This window comes from Chironomus tepperi, unplaced genomic scaffold (genome assembly GCF_022539635.2).
Source record: "Chironomus tepperi strain 1889 unplaced genomic scaffold, CSIRO-AGI_Ctep_v1 contig_359, whole genome shotgun sequence".
NCBI lineage: Eukaryota > Metazoa > Arthropoda > Insecta > Diptera > Chironomidae > Chironomus > Chironomus tepperi.
The window spans coordinates 7336-31348 of NW_027226481.1; the positions used below are offsets into that span (position 1 = coordinate 7336).

Consider the following 24013-nt stretch of genomic DNA (forward strand, 5'->3'; position numbering starts at 1 on the left):
GCTCAGAAATCGTGTAGTGGTCACATACATATTGTTATTGTTATTTTAACATTTATTTCTACTAAACAAGCTCGATTCGATTTCTAAAAATAACAAAATGATGATGTATGAGCTTTCCGAGTAGAAAATGTGAATATATCATAACAATACAGTCATAGCTAAAGTAGTATAATGCTGCAACATTGTATGTGCAAAAAATATATAAAGCACGACACATATACAGATTACATCACTTGCCGGCTTGATGAGCGGCAATAAATTACTTGTCATACAGTTAAACTTTCCATACAGATGTGTCTATATACGATGCAGTGACATAATTTTTTTTTTCTTGCTTTATTTGTAATTTTCTTCATCAAGTGCTAAAATAATGAGCGACGCTATCTGTATTTGTACGAAATGACGACATGAGATTTTATAAACAAAGTTTGATTAACAATAATCAACGATTCCGTTCGTTGTATGCACATTATACAGTAAGATTAATGTCTCAGGTTAATAGAAAAGACGCTTTTGAAGCTTTTCGTTGGAAATTACTCAAACTGTGCATTATTGTTGGTATTTGGAAGCGAAAGAATCCCGACTTATGCTTGGATATTAGGAAATGTGTGTAGATGGAATGGATATTTAGACAATTGCTAAACTGCTTGATTAATAAGCTCTCCTATAATCAGTATGGATGACTAGAATCGGTACTAAAGCTATAGGATAAGTGGTTTAAGAACAGAAGCTTCCTCTAGGTTATATAATGAGTATCTAGCACTTAGAAATGTTCAAAAAAGACCCATTTCTCAAATTTGCATTTTTGAATCCAGAAAATGAATTTCTTTTCAGACGAATTAAGATCCATATAAGATAGTAGCAGATAGTATATTCAAACAAGATGATTTATGATGTGATACATTTTTATGATATTAATTTTATGACTCAAGCACGTTTCAAGGGCTAACTAATATTTGAATCAGAGTTTATTACTCATTTTGGACCAGACTAATCAATTACTCATAAATAAACATTTAACTGCCTTAATTATTGCAAAAACTTACACAACATTGACTTCAACAATTAAAACTTATATGCAAGCAGTTCACTTCATCAATTAAGTCTGTCTGTGCATTGAAAAATTACATCTATTGCATTTCTTTACATGGAATGTAATAAATCATCAGACATTTGATGCATTAACAGCATTAACCTAAATATTTTACATCATTAGTTGCTACAGTCCGTCCGTCAGACCAGTCATCAATCTACAAATGAAATCAAATTCCTCAAAAAAGCGCTACAATTAAGAATAAAGCAATTCTTATCTTATCAAAAGAAATATCATGAAGTAAATGAAACAAGACACAAATATTTATTTTTAGGAAGCCAAAAAGTTTGTAGTCATGCAATTTTCAGCAGTATTGTTTAACATTTTCACATTTTAAACCTTAAAAATAGAAACAGGAAAAGAAGTAGAAAAAGGAAAAAAATGAGTTGAGAGAAAAAAAAATCAATAAATTGCAGCATGCACACGTGAAAGTTTTTCTGCCTATAACTGAGCAGACTCGCTGTCGGAAAACTTTTTTTTCACTGTACCGAGTGAGTTTAAATTGGAATTATTTCGGATCGATAAGAGGCTGTTGAACTCGAGCATGTCTGTTAGGTTGGACTAATTGAAATGCTTGATGCACCGTTATTGATGTATCATTGAAATATTGCTGCAGTTTTGTCTGCAATATAATTAGAGAGAAAATTGAAATTGCACAAAAACATAAAATTTAATTAAATATAATTTGATTAATTTCACTATGTTGTTTAGGAATTGGAACGCATAATGTATGATATATGAACGCACATTAATCAATTTTGTGACACATTATGTTGTGGGTTTTATGAATGATAGCTGAAGGTTTTTTTGTTGAGATTATTATGTGTCAATTTTAAAGGAATCGGAGTATGAAATCAATGCTTAATTGGATCTTTATTGTGAAAGACAGCTAAAGATTTGATTGATCTACCAGATCATGGTCTGATTGTCATTCTTATGCCGGTATTAAAGATATTGTTTGCAAATTGTTACTTGAGTAGTACTTAATATTGATTCTATCTAAAGCCGGTAGATATTCAGCTGTGGGAAGATTTTCTAGACATTTAAATTTTTTGTCGGTTGTTCATTCATTACGTAATGTGAAATAAAGAATTTTCATTTCCATATTCATCCTTAGTGCTGCAACTTATACTTAATATTGACAATATATCAAATTTCTGAGTTAACATACTAGCTTGACCGCTCTACTGTCATATCACAATAAGATGACCTTCTATAAATTTTTGCATTAAGGCAAACTATCCCATAACTAGTAAAAAGAAGCACATAGCCATTAATGCTGTTTTGTTAGTAATTTGAGATGGTCACATACAACAGATATAACAATCAGTCTCTATTCTAGTAAGTGACGAAGCACTACAGACAAGTCTCACTTGAATTAAAAATTTAAGATTATTCAGTTTTGAAAACTTGATTTTGGTGACTTATTCATGACGAAAATGTAAAATCTCAAGATTTTCAAGACTCTCTTTTTCATCCTCTACTTACTAGCCACACAACAACCATGTTTCATCTAAAAATCAATATTTAATAATAAAATTCTGAACAAAAAACAAAATCATAACGCAACGTCTGTTACAGACCAACCACAACACATCCAATTGTTCTTATTCTGTTTGTAAAAAGTGCATGAAGCATGAAGTTACGTCATTTTTTAATTAGAATACATCCGTAAATTGAAACCATAATAATCCACACGTTGCTTTCAATCTCTTTTCTTTACATTTATTTTAACAAGTGATCTCATCGATGAGTGAGAGCAGAAAAAAATTCAATTTGGCAGCATATGGCAATATATTTCCATATTTTACATAAATTAAACAATTTAAATAGAATATGAAACCGTAAATCGTTAAAAGATTGGTTAATAAAACCAACTGTACATGCATGATACTCACAATCATCTCCAGAAACTAGCATTCTTTCCTCTTCTCTTCTTCTAGATTCAACACACAATAATTTTTTACGCCTTCATTCATCCAACTGCAAGTAGCGTATGTATAAGTTTCATTATGTTGAGTCTTACATTGTATTGTGTGTATGTGCAAGAAGCTGTATATCAGATAAATCATTTTACCTAGCTCATTTCATAGAAAAAATAAATATTCAATGTGACTTTAATGGAACCTGGCTTTTTAAAATGGTTTGCATATGTATGATTAATTGAAATTTACATGGAAGCAGCACCTTTTTGGGGTAGCTACAATAACATAAATGTAAAGAAAGGAAGAAAGAAAACATATTCATTATTATAAAGAAATTTTCTTCATGAGTACGAAAAGACTTGAGACATAAGTTGTGTATGAAAGCATAGGAATCGTTAACTGCACATGTATGAAATTTAAGTGCAGTGTAATAAATTTTTTTATGGAAGTTGAATTTGCACTTGTGATTTTTTAAAGCATTTCCTTCGCTTGACAGAACGATGAAGTTTACTACCCAAGTACTTTAGACATTTATAACTAGGTAGCACCAGGTAGTGAAGTGTTTTGTTCAAAGTCGAATGAGTAAATTTAACGTCAACTTATCAAGTTAAGTATCAAGGGTTGTATACGTTTATTACTAAGAATTGATATGAACCTATCTAAATTAGTGTCTGACAAACACTTTTTAAATGGGAAATCGCACTGTTGTGTTAAAAATTTGGGTCAACATTTTAGATTCACGACCTATTTCACTAAAAATATCGCACATTTCGCATGATTCCATGTCATGTCATCTCTTCTTCAGTCAAAATTAAAAAGATCTAGGTGTTGTCAAAAGAGAGATGTCATCTTGGTGATTATCAGTGAATAACAACTGATCAGTAGAATAGCACAAAATTGTGCAACTGTCAGGCGATAACAAGTTGCCATATTGAACCTACGTCAGAAACTTCTCATCCTTTGACAGAATATCGAGTTCTAGACAGGATCGACATCAACCTTATCCCGGAATATCTCGACTTGAGAACCGATAAAAAGTGCCTCTCAACCCACTTATACCTGGTAACTTCACAATAACATTCAATGAGTCATTCAAATTTTAATTACTTTTTTTCTCTCCATCCTTCCATATTCATTTCAAGATCAATCGCTTTCTTCTCCCTGCCCCATTAACATCGTAAAAAGTAGAAATATTCATAAACATATTTTTTAATAATCTCCGGTACACAATAAAAAGTGATTGTTTTTAATTTAATGGACGAGAAAAAAATATACATTCCAGCAATACATAAAAAACGGCGACAGAGACTACTCGAGAACGCCTACACATACATCCTCTCTTAAATTCAATAATAATAAATGTTATGAATTGTTATTGCAGTCACACATTTTCAATAGCAAATATGTATATAAACACAAACAGCATATACTTATTCATACGATGAATAAAAAAAAATAGATGAATGAAAAAAAACAATCAGCAATGCGAAAAAGAATTGAGCTGTTTTTACTGTATTTTTATTTACTCAATTCTCGCTATAACTTTCTATGTAAGAATCGCTTAGATTGAAAGTATGAACAACAATTATGTCATCAATCCATTTTTGTCGGCAGCGTATTGACCGAAGTAGGTATAAAATGTTTATATCCCGAGAAGTGCTGAATGAAAAAGTCAATATAAAAAATTTGTTGTTTGATTTTTAAGTAGAAAAACATTTTAAAATTCTGACTAATCTCAATGATCATTAAATGAATGTGTTGCAGTGTCAGGTCAGCAGAATGAAGGTGATGTGTATGCTCTTTTGATCATGCGTTCTTTGAATGTTGTGATTAATGATTTTTTTCACAATATTTGTGGCGATTTTTAAAAGAAACTTGAGGTTTTAGAGTTCATTGGGGTTGTGTAGATTAGTTACATTAGTAATGTTTGCTCAAACTCGATTCTCAGTTATGTTTCTCGTCGTTCCTTAATAAATGCCCTAATATTTAGATTGTAACTCATTCATACGACCCTTTATTTATGGAATATTATTCCAACTGTGGTAATCTTCAACAAAATAAATACTCAGGCCCCAATTAATACTTCATCTACATCATAACTAGCTAATCACAGCCTCAACAATATCTCAAGCATCATCTTCATGTCTATTAATAGCAAATTCATCTTTAACTGCTCGGATTATTTTAATTCCATATTTGTATTGGGCATTAATAGCTATATAAATGTTTCTTAACACTATTCGAAGATTCTTTTTATGGAATCTGATTTCTAAAATCTTTAATCTCTAAGCTGAATGAAAATAGAATCAACTGAATACATTCCATTGCTATGTTTTCTTTTCTTTCTCTCATTCTGTCTTATTTTGGTCACAAAACTGAAGAGATATAATCGTATAAAATTTGCTGCTGCTTCGACTATTGTATGATTGTGAGTTTGTGACTATAAATAAAGCTCCTTTACTTCTTCTTACTCCTATTTCACGCTAGTCATTATATACAAACAGAGAAAGATAGAAAAAAATAACTTAAAAGTGCCGATTTCTAAAGTGAATGCATGTTAACAATACTTTATCGAAGCCTATAAACGTTTGGAACTAAAAGTATAAAAAAATATAAGTTGGCAAATATACAATTGACTTAAGTATAGCCAGTAAGAATGAATATAAGAGGCAATTTCTAAATGGCATGAAATTTATGTTCAATATTCACAAGTGAATGTGGGTGATCTATGTTATTTAAATGTTATTGGTCTTGTGTAACGATCTTGTTTATTCATAAAATGAGAATGAGGTTAACTTTTTTGAATAGATTAATTTTTGACATTTTTCATTCAAAAAGCCAAGACACAAGTTAGCAAAGACGCATTTTGTTGATTTTGAAAATCAAATTTTCCATTTAAAATTCTTCAAGTCTTCATTAAATGTATAGAAATATGTCAAAAAATATTTTAACACTCATAGAATCAAATTTCCTTAATATTCTGTAACTTCCATTAACAATCTTCTAAAACAAAGTCAACAAACCCATCAAAAATCAACAAATTCAAACCAATTGTTCATTGCAGAAATTTTTAAAATTCCATTGAACTGTAGCCAATTAATAATAAACCGATCATTAATCGTAATCACCCACTTTGATTTCTTCTGCACAGCAAAAAAAAAATGCTCTAAGTCTCTTACAAATTTAACAGTTCACTTGCTGACCATTCATTCATTATAATTCATTCATAATATTATATTACTTGCTTGATCTCAATTAATTCACACTTAAGGTTTCCACCACTACTTCGTCAGCAGCACCAAAAACCGCATCGAGTAAATAAGTCAGAAAGTTAAGCAGAGATTAAGATGAATGATCATGTTGATGTCGACCCACGCTTAATAATCTATTTCAAGCACTTATTAAAGACATTATTGTGTGGCATTCTATTAAACTTAATAATTTTATTGTTTATGTAGTTAACTGACGATAGTCAGGAAATTACCCAAAGATGGTGAAGTTGTTTGCATTTTTCTATGTATGTGTGTGACTGTGCCTATGTGAATTAGGCATTTGAATAGTTTAGCCGATTTGATTCATTATTCATTTGAATTTGAGATTTCTCGGAGGTGATTTTGGTCGCCTACGATCTACCGCATATACTTGTGTATGTGTTTAAGTCTGTGCGACAAGGGAAACCAGTTTCAAATAAAGGTGATTCGTAAAGAAATTCTGATGAACTGCCTACACTGATGTGTCCCATACAAAACCATTAATGCATGAATAAAGAGATTATAAAAAAGTGGCATAATAACATAAAAATGATCAACATGATTCATATTTTACTCTTTACAGTTGACAATTAATGAAAAATGAAATTTAATCGACATTTTGTTCGTTCTCAAATTTCCATAACAATAAAAATAAATTTTTATTATGCTACGATGGTGTCAATGGAATTTAATTTTTTTGATTATATTTCCTATTTTAAGCTTGAGAATTATGTGTTTTGAATTAAATTGTAAATTCTTTTATTGATACTAGCGAGTTATGTCGTCAGTAAATGCTAGATTCTACTGTTCATTTGACGTGGTTTAAGATGATCATTGTTATATCATTGAATATATAAAAAGCTGACTCATGAAAATATTGATATAAATACCAGATGTCACATATTCATTTTTGTGTCTATCTCTACTCCTTTCAGTCGATATAAGAAGTAGTCGTCATCATAACATTTAACTATTAACTATTGCATATTCACAAATCAAGTCATTCAACACACCCACGATGACAATTATATTCTTAACGGCATGCACTCATATACATTTGATCGCCTATTCCCGTCTGACTCTTCTTCCCCTTACTGTGCTGCATCAATAAATTTTAATCTTCACTTTAGAAATTCAATCGAGTTTTCATGTATGCAAAGAAGAAAAGAATCCATTGACTTTCTTAAATCTTATTTCCAAAGAATAAAATTTTTTTCTACATCCACACGCTGTCTTAATACAGAAAGTTGTCTTAAATCCATAAAGTAATTAAATGACTGTCTCTGAATTAAATACTTTACATTGAAATGTTTATGTTGAGTCGTTGACACTTCAATTTGTATTTAAATTTGTCATGGCTAACCACACAATATGATGTGTGGCATCTTCACATTGTAATTAACGGTAGTTAAGTGCAATTATGTAGTTGAAGCTTCTTAAACACCGTGTTGAGTGATTAGCATACAAACGGAATAGCACAGTCAGTCTCACTTCCAACAATTTCACTGATTATATCGACTTCTAAATGGATTTATGATAACAAACAGCGGAAGTTGAGGAAATTGAATTTTCTTATGCACGCAACTTCTTGCTAAAATTATCAGAATAATGAAGGCATCTTACATGCTTTAGGGGTATTTTATGTCTGTAAATTATGAATAAATGCCTATTTTTAATCCATATGGGATGAAAAAGTAAGGAGAGAAAATTGCATATTATCTTCTTCATTACTTTAGGCGTGGCACAGCACTTTTCACATACGTACGTATGCTTCTTGTTATTATATTCAATCTTCTCCACGCATTTGTTATTTTTTCATGTCTAAAGGTGCCTTTGAGGGAGGAATGTAATGATGAAAATATATATGTGTTGTTAAAATTATTAATAATGAATATGAATCACTGATATTTTCTTAATAAATCGATAAATAATCATTTAAGGTGGTATTTCAAGGAAAAAAATGCACTTTTAATGTCAGTTTTACTTACCTGATTTTAAGTCCACTGGATCTTTTCTTATTGATTGTTTTCAGCTTTAACAGAATGATTTGTAGTTATTTTTGAATGCTTTGCAGGGTCGTTGCTGTCTAACTTTTGCTCCCGACCGCCTGAAGCTTCATCCAATAAGCGCTTTATTACAATATCGACCAAATATTAACATTTTGAACCTGTCAGCAGCATAACAATAAATATTAATTTTTTTCGGAAAGTGAAAAGGAAAGATTAATTTGCTTTGTATTCGCAAGTCTTCTCACATATATGGCTTCGACCATATATTGCAGAGGCAAATAATCCTATCTAGACAGTGAGATGAAGCATGTTTGTGTATGTAGCAAGCATGCAATAATAAAATATCACTCGTGATAGACACAGACATTATGCAATCAATTTGAAGTCTTAGATATAGGCAACACTTGAATGTACAGATGTGGCTAGCTATGAGAATCCACGTCTACAACATTTCAGGCTGTGTAATCATCATAATTAATTCCCATGATACAAAGGTAGTCAAGAGAGCGAAATACGAAAAAAATTGCAGACAGATGTCCATAAAAAGTCATCGCTGGAGACCAGAAAACTTAATAAATTTAAATTTCTTTTTCCCGATGTCCATTTCTGATGTTTTTGATTATTATGCTGTAAAAGTGAAACAAAATTATTATTTTTAAGAAACTTTCACAAAACAAATAGGTAAAAGTTTGCAATGAACTTAATAAATGGGTCTTTTATGTGTGATACTTACTGTTATTTTGATGTTCAGACGGTTAATTAAATTAATAACTGCGAAATTCTGATTTTTTCCATGTTTACTTTTTTAAAACCGTACAAAAGTTTATGAAAGATGTACAAATTCAGTCAAAACCTCACAACAGCAATAAAATTCAAATTGAAAATTTTCGTTATTTTTACACCTTAATCGAAAAAGACTTAAGATAATGAAAAGTCTATTTTTGATGCCATAAAACATATAAGCCACCTCCATACTTACAATGTAAATTTTTTTAGGATTGTTTTCTTTTTATGTCTTCATTAAGTAAACAAACTAAGATGTGCAAATTGTCTTCAACGCGTACAAGTAAAATCCCACACAAGTGTGTAGCTAAACCTGAAAAAAGCATAATATAAAAATCACCAAAAAATTTCTTGCTCAAAAAAAAAGTTTAATGAACTTTTTATTTCTCATGAATTTTTCTCTTCTGTTTCGTTACTTCCATTTAAAAACCTCATCAGCATTTTAAGATTTTTTTTTTTGTTCATTATAATAAAAATGTTTGAAAGAATATTAATCGTAATGTAAGCAAATGGATGGATATGCTGATTATATTTGAAAATCAAGCGAAAAGAGATTTTGCAGATTTAATTTATATATTTTTTGGAGAGAGAAAGAGAGGTAGATGGTAACTGTATTGTTATGGATGCCATTAAGTGTCAAGAAGAAGCTGATTGGAATGCAGTTCTTGAAAAGTCAAATTTTATAGTTTTGAACTTAGAATAAGTTCCGTTAATTTTCAAAAATAAAATTCAAATTGTCTATGGCCGTTAAATTTTCAAATAATTTATGACCGTTATTTTTCAAAATGTCAATAATTTTGAGACATTCTAAATTAGCTCTAAGACCCTGATACGTCCTGGACCTATAGTTGCACTTTATGATTTCAGGAATATGTCAGCATGCACGAACATCCAGTTGATGTTTTTATGAAAGATCCATGACATGACATACATCACCTTACAGATAGATCAGCGAATAAATTCACCAATGTTATGCTGCCTTTTACAAAGTATCAAAAATATTCATATCAGAAAATTTTGACCTAGAATCAAAGAAATTTAATATAATCAACATCCATAAAAAGTCAACACAAAATTCATATTATTTTCTGTTCACAAACTTCCAAAATCCAATTCTTTATTGAGAGCATTTCTCATTACAAAAACGAGTCACAATCTCAACAATCATCATTATCCAGCATTACAATATAAGAACAATCGAAAGAAAAATTTGCTACAAAAATTCCTGTAAAAAAGCTCAATGGAAACAAATAAAAACTGTCTGCAAAATTAAAAATAAAATAAAGCCATTTACAATCTTATTTTTGACGTTAATTTAAAGCAATGCAACGATTTATTACGAAATCATGTGGATTCCTTCCATTTTTCTCTTAATATTTCCTTAAAAAATGCCATTTTCAAATTAGTTTTTTTCTTTTGAGAAAAAAAGGACGAAAATTTTGAGAAACAATACTGCCATGTAATTCGGTCTTTTATCGTTTTGATATCATCAATAATAATGCAAATGAATTAAAAAAAAGGAACAAATTGTTTTTTCTTGTGTTTTAGTTAATAATTTTATATATATTTAATTTTATGACAGAAACTTTTCATTCTTACTTTAATTCCTTCATTCTTGCAAAATTGTGTAAGATATTTTGAGATTTTACAAATTTCAAAAAAATTAAAAAAATTACAGAAATTTCAAAATGAAACTTTTTTGTTGTTTTGTTGAGAAAAAGGGGGGGAGGCAGGCAGTGTGTTACACATTAAAAAGCATTTTTTTCCAAACATTTTGCATTATTAAACTTTTTGAGAGAAGAGTTTTGTTTTTTTTGGGGAGGAAGGAAGGTTTTTAGGACATAAAAAGGATATTTGAAGAACGAATTTAATTCTCGTCAACTTCAGCTTCTTGTTCTTCATCGAATTCAGCATCCTCATCAGCTGTTGCTTCTTGATATTGTTGATATTCACTGACAAGATCGTTCATGTTGCTTTCAGCTTCTGTGAATTCCATTTCGTCCATACCTTCACCAGTGTACCAATGCAAGAAAGCTTTACGACGGAACATAGCTGTGAATTGTTCGCTAATACGTTTGAAGAGTTCTTGAATGGCTGTTGAATTTCCAATGAATGTTGCACTCATCTTAAGACCACGTGGTGGAATGTCACAAACGGCTGTCTTTACATTATTTGGAATCCATTCGACGAAGTAGCTGCTGTTCTTATTTTGAATGTTGAGCATTTGTTCGTCAACTTCTTTCATTGACATGCGTCCTCTGAATACAGCGGCAACTGTAAGATAACGTCCATGACGTGGATCACAAGCTGCCATCATGTTCTTGGCATCGAACATTTGTTGTGTCAATTCTGGAACGGTTAATGCACGGTATTGTTGTGAGCCACGTGATGTTAATGGTGCAAAGCCAGGCATGAAGAAGTGAAGACGTGGGAATGGAACCATATTGACAGCCAATTTACGTAAATCAGCATTGAGTTGACCAGGGAAACGAAGGCAGGTAGTTACACCGGACATTGTCAATGATACTAAATGGTTCAAGTCACCATATGTAGGTGTTGTGAGTTTTAATGTGCGGAAACAAATGTCATAGAGAGCTTCATTGTCAATACAATATGTCTCATCGGTGTTTTCAACAAGCTGATGGACTGAGAGTGTGGCATTGTATGGTTCGACGACTGTATCTGATACTTTTGGTGATGGCACGACTGAATACGTGTTCATAATACGATCTGGATATTCTTCACGGATCTTTGAGATAAGTAATGTTCCCATACCAGATCCAGTACCGCCACCGAGTGAGTGTGTCAATTGGAATCCTTGTAAGCAATCACATGATTCAGCTTCCTTGCGTACGACATCGAGAACTGAATCGACTAATTCAGCACCTTCCGTGTAATGTCCCTTAGCCCAGTTATTACCAGCACCAGATTGTCCAAAGACAAAGTTATCTGGTCGGAAAATTTGTCCGAATGGTCCGGAACGAACTGAGTCCATTGTACCTGGTTCCAAATCGACTAAAACTGCACGTGGAACGTATTTTCCACCTGAAGCTTCATTGTAGTAAACATTGATGCGTTCCAATTGTAAATCGGAATCACCGTGGTATGCGCCAGTTGCGTCAATTCCATGCTCGTCAGAGATAATCTCCCAGAACTATTCAGAGTAAAGAAAAATTAAATAATAATAATTAGATTAGTTATTTTTTTATTTGCAAATTAAGTTAAAATGAATAACTTTCGTGAACATAATTGACCTATAAAGCCGTCAACATTAAAACACGATGAATCATAGTGGCAACACCTAAATGACGACGACCTCAAAAAAAGTATAAGTGAAGAATGGAACAAGAAAGTAAGAAATGAGAGAATGAGAAAATATTTCATGTAACTTCTTTTTTTCAAGAGCAATTTTACGTGAAATAATACGCGATCGTTTTGGATGAGTAGGTACGAGAAATGGAATGTTCATTCTTCATTAACTACATTATTATGTACTATTTTGCAGATTCTTTACTTTTTAAACTTAAAATCGTTGAATTTTCAAATTTTAAAGCATTGCTTCTAAGTTTTTCAAATTTATGAAAATCGTTAAAATTTAAACTCTAAAATTTCGTTAAATTTTTCTCCCCAAAAATCTCATAAAATGCGCTAAAGTCATTAACATCTCATCATTTCCACTAAATTCCAACCTAACTGTATTGGAAAAAGTAAGCCGTCGAAAAGAAAGAAAGAAATGCACGTCACTGTTGCCATAGTAATAGAAAATATGCAAACATAGTATGAAAACTATGTAGACGCGGCACAATCATTAATCTTGCTACTCGCCGCACGTAGCTACGAGAGAACCGGAAAGGCCATTAACATTGTTTCGCAATCAATTGGAAAGAAATATGATGGAAATAAAAATTTTGCGTGTATTAAAAAAATATGATTCGTGGGCGCTTGGAAACTACTACTTAATACCAGATGCTGATCTCATTATGCACAGCAAAATAAGAAGTACAAGAAATTTCTCCTCCTTTCTTTTTTGTTATTTTCATTCGCGAAAATAAAGATACCGCATTAAAAAATATAATTTATTGTATGTATCTCTCGCATTCCATTACTAAAATACAACTACATTCATGCTGCGCTCTTCAATTGTTATAATTCATGTTACAGTCTGTTGACTTTTACAACGCGCTGATGTGTATCTTTGATAGGAAAGCGAAAAAAATATTTTCAGGGATGGATGATCGTTGGGTTTTAAAATAGGGAATTTATGGAATTTATCTAAGTGGCATATGGTGCTGAATGGGACAGCTGTGCATTATTTTGAGGATAAATTAATTAAAAGTTACAAAAATGTTAATCTCAATGTTTGAAAACCCCACAAATGTTTACTTAAAACCATTCAATATCTATTCAAAGAATTGAAAACATTACAAATGTTTTACAATCATTTCAAAACCTTATAAATCCCAAAAATCTACAAAATTGAAAATTCAATTAGCCTCGTACATCCCCTGACAACAAACTTGACATCGCATATTGTTATTTGTTGATTTGTTTTTTCCGTTAATGAAACTAACGCCCACATAAATACTTTTTTTTTAGTTCCGTATTGAACAAAAGGTACCAAAAATTATCGAGTATATCGCCACTTGGTACGAAACAATTTATATCATTAAATAATAAGTAGAAAAAATTTTCTCTACACTGCGTCACTTTTCATCTTTACAATATAGAAAATATTAATATATGTTGCTGGAAATGGTGCGTGATAGTTAGACATCAATAGACACAATTGAGCATTTGTTTAGTCAAGGCTGCTTCTTTTCGATAATTTCATGGAAATAAAAGCTAAATTTATGGCATGAAAATATATGCACAAGAAATAAAAAGAGACGAAATTAACGGGATATGCCAAAGAGAACAAGACAGTCACTTTCGGATTGAGATGCTGAATGAGCATTCACAACAAATTTTCTTATGTGGGAAATAAAATAAGAAGTTTTAGCGACGAAAAAATGACCATAAATGGAAGTAAAAAAAGTTTTTTGTCGTGTTACTGTGTGTGCCTTATATTTTTTGCGATCACAGAACGTTTAGTTTTCGATATATGAAATTACATCCATTGACAAAATAGTTTTTTTTGTCGTTGTTACTCATACATGCTTATTGGTATTATAATACTCAATGTATTAGACAAGATACAGTGTTGCTGAAATGTAGCCATACGAAGATTTTTTTCATGTTATTGATTTTTCGGTGGATTATTGATTTTATGGATCTGAAAATTGCTGAATATTAAGATCCAGTGTAAAAAATTCTAAGATCCAGTAAAATAAATTCTCAAGTTTCAAGATCCAGTAGTTAACTTTTTAAAAAATCAATTTCATATCCAACAACAACAAACTAAATTTTCATGTCTGCATGGAAAAATTTTATCGATTTTGTTCCAAACTGCAGTATAATTTCATATCCAACAACCCAATACTATGAAAAACCAGATTTTACACCCAAATGTCTCGTATTTCTTACAAGACATAACAAAAAATTAATTAAATAATCTTAAGTATATAAAGATTTTTGAAATACATGGTTAGGCACTTAAAATTCAATATCCAGTGCATTGCTGCACTTAAAATGTAAATTTACGATGTGTAAAATTTATTCTTAATGATCCAGTGAGCAAAATTTAATGCAAATTCTTGCAAAACATACTCAAATTCTATTTTATGAATTTTATTAACATGTAATTTACATCTCTGGATCATACGAGATCCAGCTCTATGCAAATTACATGACTGAATCTCTCAAATCACAAAATTTAGTCTAAATTTTCTCAAAATTGCTAAAAATAGTTGCAAATATTCACAAAATTTCCCGAAATGACAATATACAAACGGAATGTCAAGATCCAGATAAAAAGAAGTATACACAAGTGCAAATATATCGCCGACTTATGAGATCATCATTAATTAATAATAAAATGATCTTGAAAAACACGAAAATGGAATGAAAAGAACGACTATAAAGATTTTGTTTATCAATCAAAAATGATAATGAAGGAATCTAAATATTCAGGAATTTTTAGTATGGTGGATGTGGATTTTGGACATTAATTAATTAAATTATTCAAAATGAGTGTAGGATGTTCTAAATTACGTTATAAAATTGAGGAATTATGTGGAAATTTCATTAAATTTGTCCTTAATGAACATTTTTCATTGAAATTATAGCCAAAAAGAAATCGATTTTTGTGTCGGAATGGAGGAAATAAAGATGGACGCGCTTTTCGGTAACCGTTTTTTCAGGGCGTCTATGAATGTGTTCGTTTTACCGGATAACTATTTCTATGTGTATGTAAAGTCTAACGGCTTTTATGGTTAGATTTTTGCAAAATTTTATAAGATATTAACAATTTTTATGGACGATAATTTCACAGTTGAGTCAATTTACGGGAAAATTTTACAGTTTCACTAGAATTTTTATGAATTTCATGCAACTTTCATCGCAATTAATCAATAAAACATGATTCATGTCTTTTTTTCTGAGTCTCTCACACAATCATAAAAATTTCAATGAATTTGTGTCTTTTGTTCAACCGGCAACTTCATATTTCATCTTTTCACATCCAATTCTTATTTTTTTTTATATTTTAATATGCCAAATGTTCACGAAATTTCTTGAAATTCACTGTCTGGATCTGCTTACCTTGGCTCCAATTTGGTTTCCGCATTGACCAGCTTGAATATGAACGATTTCACGCATGTTGAATTGGTTTTTTTACTTTTGATTCAATAAATTAAAAAATTAGATACAAAATAGCTTTGGATGCTACACAAATATGTTTTTTTCCACAAAAATTAAATATTGATTTAATTTTTAACTTTTTTTTGTCTTGGTTTGGGCTTGGCTTTTAAACACTTATTTTTTTTCTTCCAAACACGTCTTCTTGAGTGCGACGAACAATGAGAAATGAGGGGAATTTTTCTCGCGGTTTTCCTTTTATACGCTTCCTTTAAGGCGGGGATGATCTTTTACAAGTGAATCGATTTTTTCTCCTTATTGACGTTGTAAAGCCGCATTCACAATTTTTTATTCCTTATTTACTTACTTTTTTGCTGTTGTTTAATGAATTTCAACTTATTCTAATGATTTCTGTGTAATTATTACTCAATTTTGTGCTGTAATTAATGAAATATGATGAACTTTTTTGCCGGAAATTTTCAAAATAAAAGCAGATTTTCCCCTGTAACGGATTTTCTTGACAAGGCCATTTTGCCTTCTACACATCATGTAGTGAAAATGAAAAAAATCTAAAAAATTTCTATTAAATTGAAAATCAATCATGCCGTTAATTAGTGTAACTAATAAAAAATACATGATTTAACAAATTTACATTAATCACACACAGTTAAATATCGTTTATCAAGGTAAATTTTTCAAAAAATTTCAATGTTTACTTCATACTGTGTAGAATGCAGAGGTTGAACGAAAAATTTAAAAATCAAAGTGACCGTTTTTGATAATTTTATCGAAAAAGCTTAATTTCATTAGCTTTTAACAAATTGTGTTGTAATTTATTGAAGCTTTCATCCTTTTAACAGGTAAGTCGTTAATTTTTATTGGATATTTTTGCATTGTTTATTTTAGATTAAATATATTAACATACGGGAATCACGATTTTTGTACAAAAAATCACCTTTTGTTTTTTCTTATCAATGCATTTTCAAAGAACTTATTATCACGAATTTGAAGATCAAGATGTCATCGATTGATTTGGCATTCAAATTAAAATTACGATCACTTCCTCTTGAAAATAAATTGGAAAAAAATATTTTGGCTTACTGATTACTCAACGAATATTTTTTATAATTTTCGCGTCTTTTTAGAAAAGTTTGCATCATTTTTAAAATGGCCGTTGAAAATTTTCTGGTTGATTTCCCATGTTTAAGAAAATTTAAATTAATCAGGTAGTAAATTAATTAATTTGTAACACATTTATTAAGAGAGTGAGTCAAAAATTAGCATTTAATCACAAAGCACAGTTTACAATTACCCCTATTCAGTTTACTTAACCCTATTGACTTTACTTAAGCTAGCTAATATTTAATTAATTGATCAGATTATTTTCACTTTCAGTAGAACTAAATTAAATCACATTACATTATAAACAATAGTGTAGGTCAATTATTTTATATTCTATACGATGTTGACATTCATAGTTTGCCATAAAGCAGAAATTTGCAAAATATGATGCATGTTTAATAATTTTTGATTTAATATTTGAATTGTATACATCTTCGCTGACAGCACATACTGGATTTTCGTCCTTTAATGAACAAGAATCGTAGCAGTCACAATTTCCATAGCTTTTCATAGTTTCACAATAAATTGAACGGATGAAATTAAAAGGATTCCAAGAGTATGTAGAATGAATGAGTAGGAAACTGATCAGGATAAGAACTGTGAATTGAAAATATATTAAATAGTTTAACTTAATTTTGATGTTTTCTGTTTATACCTTTCATTTTATGAATTTTTATAGAACTTTTAATATTTTACTGAACTGGATCCCGTAACTAAACTTTATCAATTGAATAAAAACAAAAGATGCTGCTAACTTATATTTCGAATAAAGGGAATCGTAGTGGGAAAAAGTATGACTAACAAATAACTAGTACTTATAGCTTTTTCGACGGAAGCGGAGAATATGTTTATAAAATATTACTTTTATGTATACTAATTTCATTATTTAGGAAATTGTTTATGGGCGATTCCACAGTTATGATTTCAGGATTTAGAGTGATTCTCGACAAAAAGACAATTATGGACATTTTTGCAATATTTAGTTTTTTTTAGTTGTTTGTTTACATAAAAAAATGTGCAGAAAAATTTTGTGATATATCAAAAGTTTAATTGATTAAAGTGAAATGTTAATAATAATTCATCTCACAATCATATGATTTTAATCTGTTTATCCTCACTTCTTGAATATTTGCAATTTTTGTGCAAATTTCTTTTCATTTAGCAGATTAATCATATTTATTTTAATTAATTTAATGTGACAGATACAAAAAATATTTCAATATTCCTTAGTTATTCCTTTTTCGTTTTAGGTAAAATTAATTTCTGAATAAATTTAGTGATGTATGGATCATTAACAAGAACATTATTTTAATTAAATAAAATATCAAGCATTTCTTCTAGATGGTTGAATCCATTTATAACACGTAAATATAAGACCTAAGGAGTACATTCGTTTTTCATTAATGACACTTTAGTTACGTTTGACATTTTAGTGCAATACCGCCAAAAATACCTTTTTCGTACAAAAAATAATTTCATTCATAAAATTTATAATTTTTATCGGAATTTAACAAATCTGTGGAATTGTCTTAGTACAAATGATTATACGCTCTTGATTATTAGCTGAACGATGAACTTTGTGAAACTTGTTAAATAAATATGTTTGTTGATAAATATCACCAGATTTCGCCATACTTGATTTAATCAGGATGATGAATGTGTATTTCAGGTTTTTTAAGGAATACCAGCATCAGTCATGGTTACAAGTCTAAATGTCTTCATTTTCGAACAATAATGCGTAAAAATACGTAAACTTAACTTAACTCATGTATGATGCTCACTTATTCCTGTTTCAATTTCCATCATTTTCGATCATGTTTTATGTTCATCTTTTTGAGTACCTATCTCCCAAAATAATTGAGAAAAGAGAAGAAACAAATCTACCGCGATCATATGTTTCTTAAGATATAAAGCCACACGGTATTATTTCTCAATCTTATAGTATATCTTTAGAACTCACACAGGTCGCATAACAATCTTTCTACCAAATAATGTCTGCAAGACAGCAAAATAATAATTTATGGAATTTAATTATCATTTTATCTTTGTTACCATTAATTAAAAGTCATAGTGGCGAATCGGGGTTGAAGTTTAACAAAAGTTGTGATAATAATGAATATATTGGATCTAATTTAGTAATTAATAATTCTATAAATCCAAGTGATGAATATGATTTTCAATTCGACTACAGTGAATTTAATCTAAATTTTACAAGTGATGAGATTTCAAAGGAATGTAAAAATTCAATTAAAATATTGGAACATCGTGCAAAGTTGTTTGATTTAAATGCTCTTAGAAGTGAGAAAAAAATCCAATTTTAATTAAGATAATTAAATAATTAATTAAAAAATAAATGTTTTACAGTCCTCGATGCTAGTGCAAAAATCGGAAGTGGAATCTTAAGAGGAAGTACTAATAATTTCGGTGATTTTGACGAGTGTCTAGAATCAAAAGTTGAGAATTTTCAAGGAAAATATTGTCTTGCTGAGATCCAGTTTGAGATTCAAACTCACCTTAAGCATTTCAAGAGCTTGATTTTGGCTAATGAGCCATATAAAAATGAACTCAATGACGTAAGTTTCTAGGATTTATCATTGTTATGAGCACGTCAGTATAATGTTAAATTAAATAAGAAGAAAAAGTTTGGAAAAAGCAATCATTCAAACAAAAATATTCAATAGATTCATAATGAATTTAATTCAACTTAAGTGATTCATTTTTACGGACTTTGCTCATTTAGAGTTGGGCATCAAGTTTAATCATTTGTTCATTCTTTATAATGGATAAAGTTGGGATAAAGACATTTTTATGAATTTACTAAGATCTCAAATATTTCAAACAAAGGATTTAAAAATTGTCAGATTGTCTATCTGAGCTTTGAACAGCATCAACTTAATTGAGCTTTCAAAAAGTGAATTCCACACCTTTCCCGAATTTTACTTACCGAACCCAAAGAATAGCATTCCAAAACAAATCACAAAAGATTAAATTGAATTGAACATGACCTATCATGATACTACATACACGGACATACACAATCATAACATCTTCATTGATGTTTGATTTTCCAAATTTAGCACATGGACCATTCACATTGACGTTAACAGTAGTGTAATAAGAAGAAGTGAAAAGAAACAGAGAATATTTGATTCGATCCGGAGCGCCAAAAACCTTACTACAACACTGATCGTATTCCTGATAAATGTTACTCTGTAATAAATAATTTTTTACGCTTAGCTAAATTGTTATTGGTCGTTTCTTCCCGTTCTCATTAAAAACTCTTTTTAGGACAGCTAAAAAGCAAACTCATTGCATTGACGTTTATCTGTTCATTCATGAGCTGGAAAGAATTTTTTCTTCTTTTCTCTTTGGGAGTCGTTCACTTATTACGTTCAGGTGTAGGGATAGGGGGGAGGGAATGGGAATCAAATATAATCTACCCATGGCTCTATAGATAGCCGAATAAACAAAAGTGTTTCATATTCTTAATTTCGTATGAACATCATTTATGAATGATCCGTAAACGGTTCAGTGATAGTTAGTCATTTCAATATTTCCATGATCTTTAGACCCTTCATTCTACTCATTGACGTCAAACGTACAGTTGCGAATTTCACTTTATTTTTGGATGCTAATTAGTTTATTCTTGCAATATATTTTAAGGTGACTCACATTCTCCCAAGAACGTCCACAATATTTTGGGGTGTTTGTATGCCATCAATATGTAATTATAAGGAATTAGAAATAGCTTTACGTAATACTATTGAACAAAAATTTGGAAAATATTTGATCTCAATACATATGAAAGTCAAAGAACGGAATTGTCAGGTACAAGAAGAATTTTCATGGATTAGTATAAGCAATGAATCGAAATTGACTATGTAAGTAGATATACCAACAAAGAAGTAGACGTCATAAAATATTAAATAATTCAGTATGACTAAAGCATATATTTGCTTTTATTTTCAGAGCATTTTTTTTGCTGCTTTTAATTATATCATGTGTAGCCACCATCTATGACTTAAACTCATTACAATCTCAAAAGAATGAGACTTTAATGGCATTTTCGATGAAGAAAAACTTTAATGAAATCATGTCAACAGACATAAGTCCACGAGAAATTCCATCCTTACATGGCATTAGGATCATAAACAGTCTTATGCTAATAATGGGACATAAAACAATGGGAGTTTACTTCCAGCCAATAATCAACAAAGTTGAAACATCTGAGTTATATAATTCATTTGTTTCAGTTCCATTGCGAGCATTATTTTTATTCACAGAAGTATTCTTGATGCTTAGTGGATTGCTGTCGACTCATTCTATAGTCGGCAAACTCAATAAAGGACAAAAGATTAACGTTGTAAAGGAGATTGCTGCGAGATATTTTAGAATTATACCACCTATAATTGCTTTAATGTTAATTTCAACGTTTATTCTACCGATACTTGGAAATGGTCCACTTTGGCCAGATTCCGTCACTGCAACAGCAGATATCTGCAAGAAGAATGGCTGGATGAATTTATTCATGATTCAAAATTGGTTCGGATTTGAAAATATCTGCAACTTTAATTTACATCATGTTGGAACTGATTTCGTCATATTTATAGCATCGTTACCTCTTCTTGTATATCTACACAAGTTTCCTAAGCATAACATAACTATTATTCTAATTCTTGGCGCGCTTTCAACAGTTGCGCGCTTTTACGTCACTTATATGACGGACTTGGTGATCTACGTAAGATTCGCTAGTACGTAAGTATTAAAGTTTTGTGGATTAATCTTATTAGGTTGATTAAAAGACAAAGAAAACAAGGTAGCGAATTGAAATATAAGGTCTTAATCTTGTTTATTGAAAGAAACTTCAATTAAACATTTGGGTAATTCCGTTCAGGGTTATAATTAGAACTTCTTTTGAAGTGTGTAAATCCTATCAACGCAAATATGCATTAAATTGAAGTCAATTCGTTCTCTGTGCGATTTAAACTGCTTCAAACTAATTTATTCTCAATTTTTCAGTCAAAAACAAATGTTGGAGACAGCAAACTTTATGTATGGAATTCCGCCATATCGTTTTACGTCATATTCAATTGGAATCTTAATGGGATACATCTTGAGAAATCAACAACCTCAAAAATTAGGTTCAAAATTTGTTAATATAGGATGGATTGCTGCTACAGCTGGAATGGTTGTAGTTATGGTGCTAGCATCACTCGTTCATTATGCTTATTCACCACTTAATATGGCAATATTCTCTGCAGTAACACCAAATCTCTTTTGTGCTTTCTTCGCATGGATTATTTACGTTTCCCATCATCAAAGTGGAAGTAAATATTTGAACAATCATTCAATTTTTGATCTATTATTTTCATTAATCATCTTTTATAGACAAATTTACTAGATTTTTTGAATGGAAGTATTTTAAAGTGACATCAGCATTGTCATATGGAATATACCTCTATCAGTTCCAAATATTCAACTATCTTCTGGGATCTTTGAGAGGTCCAATATATTTTACTGCATATAATCAAATGGTAAGTGTGAAAACTAGAAGAATGCTAATTTTATAAATGGTAAATGGCAATATTTGCTTAGTCGCGATCAAGTCTCGATTTTGGATTCTTCAGATTCAGATTATTGAAAAAAACAGACTTCAAAACTGGATTTCCCATCAAATCAAATTTCCAAAAATTAAACAATATTATATTTTACGGCAGTTCCATATAGATTGTATAGATGTTATTAAATTGAAGTATTCGCAATTCGAGATGATAATAATGAAGTACCTAATATAATGTTATTATCATTGTTTACAAATTGATTGCTAATCATAAAAATCAAAATGACGAAACTGCTTTTACTGCACGAGATTGATTAATATGATTAATAATTTTTGTATAATATTTACATTTAAAGTCCAGTTGATGTATTATACCCCCTTAGTGCTTATATTCATCAGCGAATATAATCTTATGACATTTAATCTATTATTGAACTTAATCCTATCATTTTACTTCCGTTTCATTTCAGTTTCATCTTAATGAATTGCTTTTGATAGTTGTTGGTGCTTTCCTGTTGACTTTACTAATTGAATTACCTTTTGGGAACATAAAGAAGATTTTATTTGATAAGAAGCTACCTGAGAAAATAAACTCAACTAAAAGTGATAAGGATGAATGAGTAAATAATGTATTATTTATTGTATTTCTATAAAAAGGTTTGTGAGATTTGATATTTTAGATGTAATAAAATTATTTTAAATTTTCGAAATCTTCGTATGCATTCACAAATGTCATGTAAATTTAAAAGGTTATCAGGATTAGTCTTAGTCATTCCTTTGTAAGCTTCATTTGTAAATAAATGGAAACAAATTAATTTTCTCATTATTTAATATATTTCAGTAAACAAGCTAATAAGTTAATGTCATAAATACAAACACAAAAGCCGGTTTGTAGTTTTAAAGAACCATAAGACAATAAAAGTTGCAAAAAATCTTTAAACCGCAAGATTTTTTATTCTTTTGCAAATTCAATCTTGTTTGGGAAGAATGTGAATTGCTTTAGGCAAGAACTATTTAACTAATTATACGTTTTATAGTTAAGAAGGCAAGATTACTGTTTAGAGAATTTAATCTAGATTCTAGACAGATAATCAATGTTCAAAAAACAACAGTCCGATCGACACACTGCGCCATATATTTTATATGTGCCTTCTTTTTGTTAATACGATGACCTTGTAGTGTCTTAATGACTTTATTCTGTCGCTCGGGGTTATTATTGAAAATTATTCGTTTAACGCATTAGGGACTTCCCATTTATTATATATTTAGGGATTTTGGGCTTAATCGTTAGTTGCCACACCTATGCATCTATGACATTCGTCAAAGGCATCAAAGAAAGGGGTTTCATCTGGTTTCTAGAACTCTCAGATCCCAGCTATTTTATTAACCTAATGCCAATGACTACACTGGATGCTGTAATCTAAAATTAATTTGAGGAAGCAAATGCGCAGAATGCCGAGGTATAATGCTCAATAATTAGCAATACATTACAATAATAAATAGATTTTTAAATTCAAAGACTTAATGAACAAAAA

General features: G+C 30.2%; 2 protein-coding genes and 1 long non-coding RNA gene across 3 annotated transcripts; 2 read left to right on the forward strand and 1 right to left on the reverse strand.

Annotated features, from left to right (window-relative positions):
* Positions 1–1399: 1399 nt before the first annotated feature.
* On the forward strand, positions 1400–9999 carry LOC139094984 (uncharacterized). The gene is made up of 3 exons (XR_011544818.1): positions 1400–1584; positions 3037–3087; positions 9929–9999. It is a non-coding gene; the product is annotated as an uncharacterized lncRNA (long non-coding RNA).
* Positions 10000–10359: 360 nt separating this feature from the next.
* On the reverse strand, positions 10360–16029 carry LOC139094808 (tubulin beta-1 chain). Its single transcript, XM_070645986.1, has 2 exons — positions 15761–16029; positions 10360–12215 (listed from the first exon to the last, which is right to left on the reverse strand). Exons 1-2 carry the CDS (start codon positions 15815–15817, stop codon positions 10929–10931), a joined length of 1344 nt encoding a protein of 447 aa, XP_070502087.1. The 5' UTR covers positions 15818–16029; the 3' UTR covers positions 10360–10928.
* Positions 16030–18853: 2824 nt separating this feature from the next.
* LOC139095002 (O-acyltransferase like protein-like) lies at positions 18854–23227 on the forward strand. The gene is made up of 7 exons (XM_070646247.1): positions 18854–19216; positions 19283–19491; positions 20582–20799; positions 20888–21673; positions 21938–22245; positions 22307–22452; positions 22949–23227. The coding sequence occupies exons 1-7, from the start codon at positions 18910–18912 to the stop codon at positions 23096–23098; spliced, it is 2124 nt and encodes a 707-aa protein (XP_070502348.1). The 5' UTR covers positions 18854–18909; the 3' UTR covers positions 23099–23227.
* The last annotated feature ends 786 nt before the right edge of the window (positions 23228–24013 follow it).

Coding starts and splice junctions, on each gene's coding strand:
- LOC139094808 (XM_070645986.1), bottom strand. CDS start 15,817: ATGCGTGAAATCGTTCATATTCAAGCTGGTCAATGCGGAAACCAAATT. Junction 12,216..15,760: donor GAAACCAAATTGGAGCCAAG/GTAAGCAGATCC, acceptor TACTCTGAATAG/TTCTGGGAGATTATCTCTGA.
- LOC139095002 (XM_070646247.1), top strand. CDS start 18,910: ATGTCTGCAAGACAGCAAAATAATAATTTATGGAATTTAATTATCATT. Junction 20,800..20,887: donor AATGAATCGAAATTGACTAT/GTAAGTAGATAT, acceptor TTTTATTTTCAG/AGCATTTTTTTTGCTGCTTT. Junction 21,674..21,937: donor TACGTAAGATTCGCTAGTAC/GTAAGTATTAAA, acceptor TCAATTTTTCAG/TCAAAAACAAATGTTGGAGA.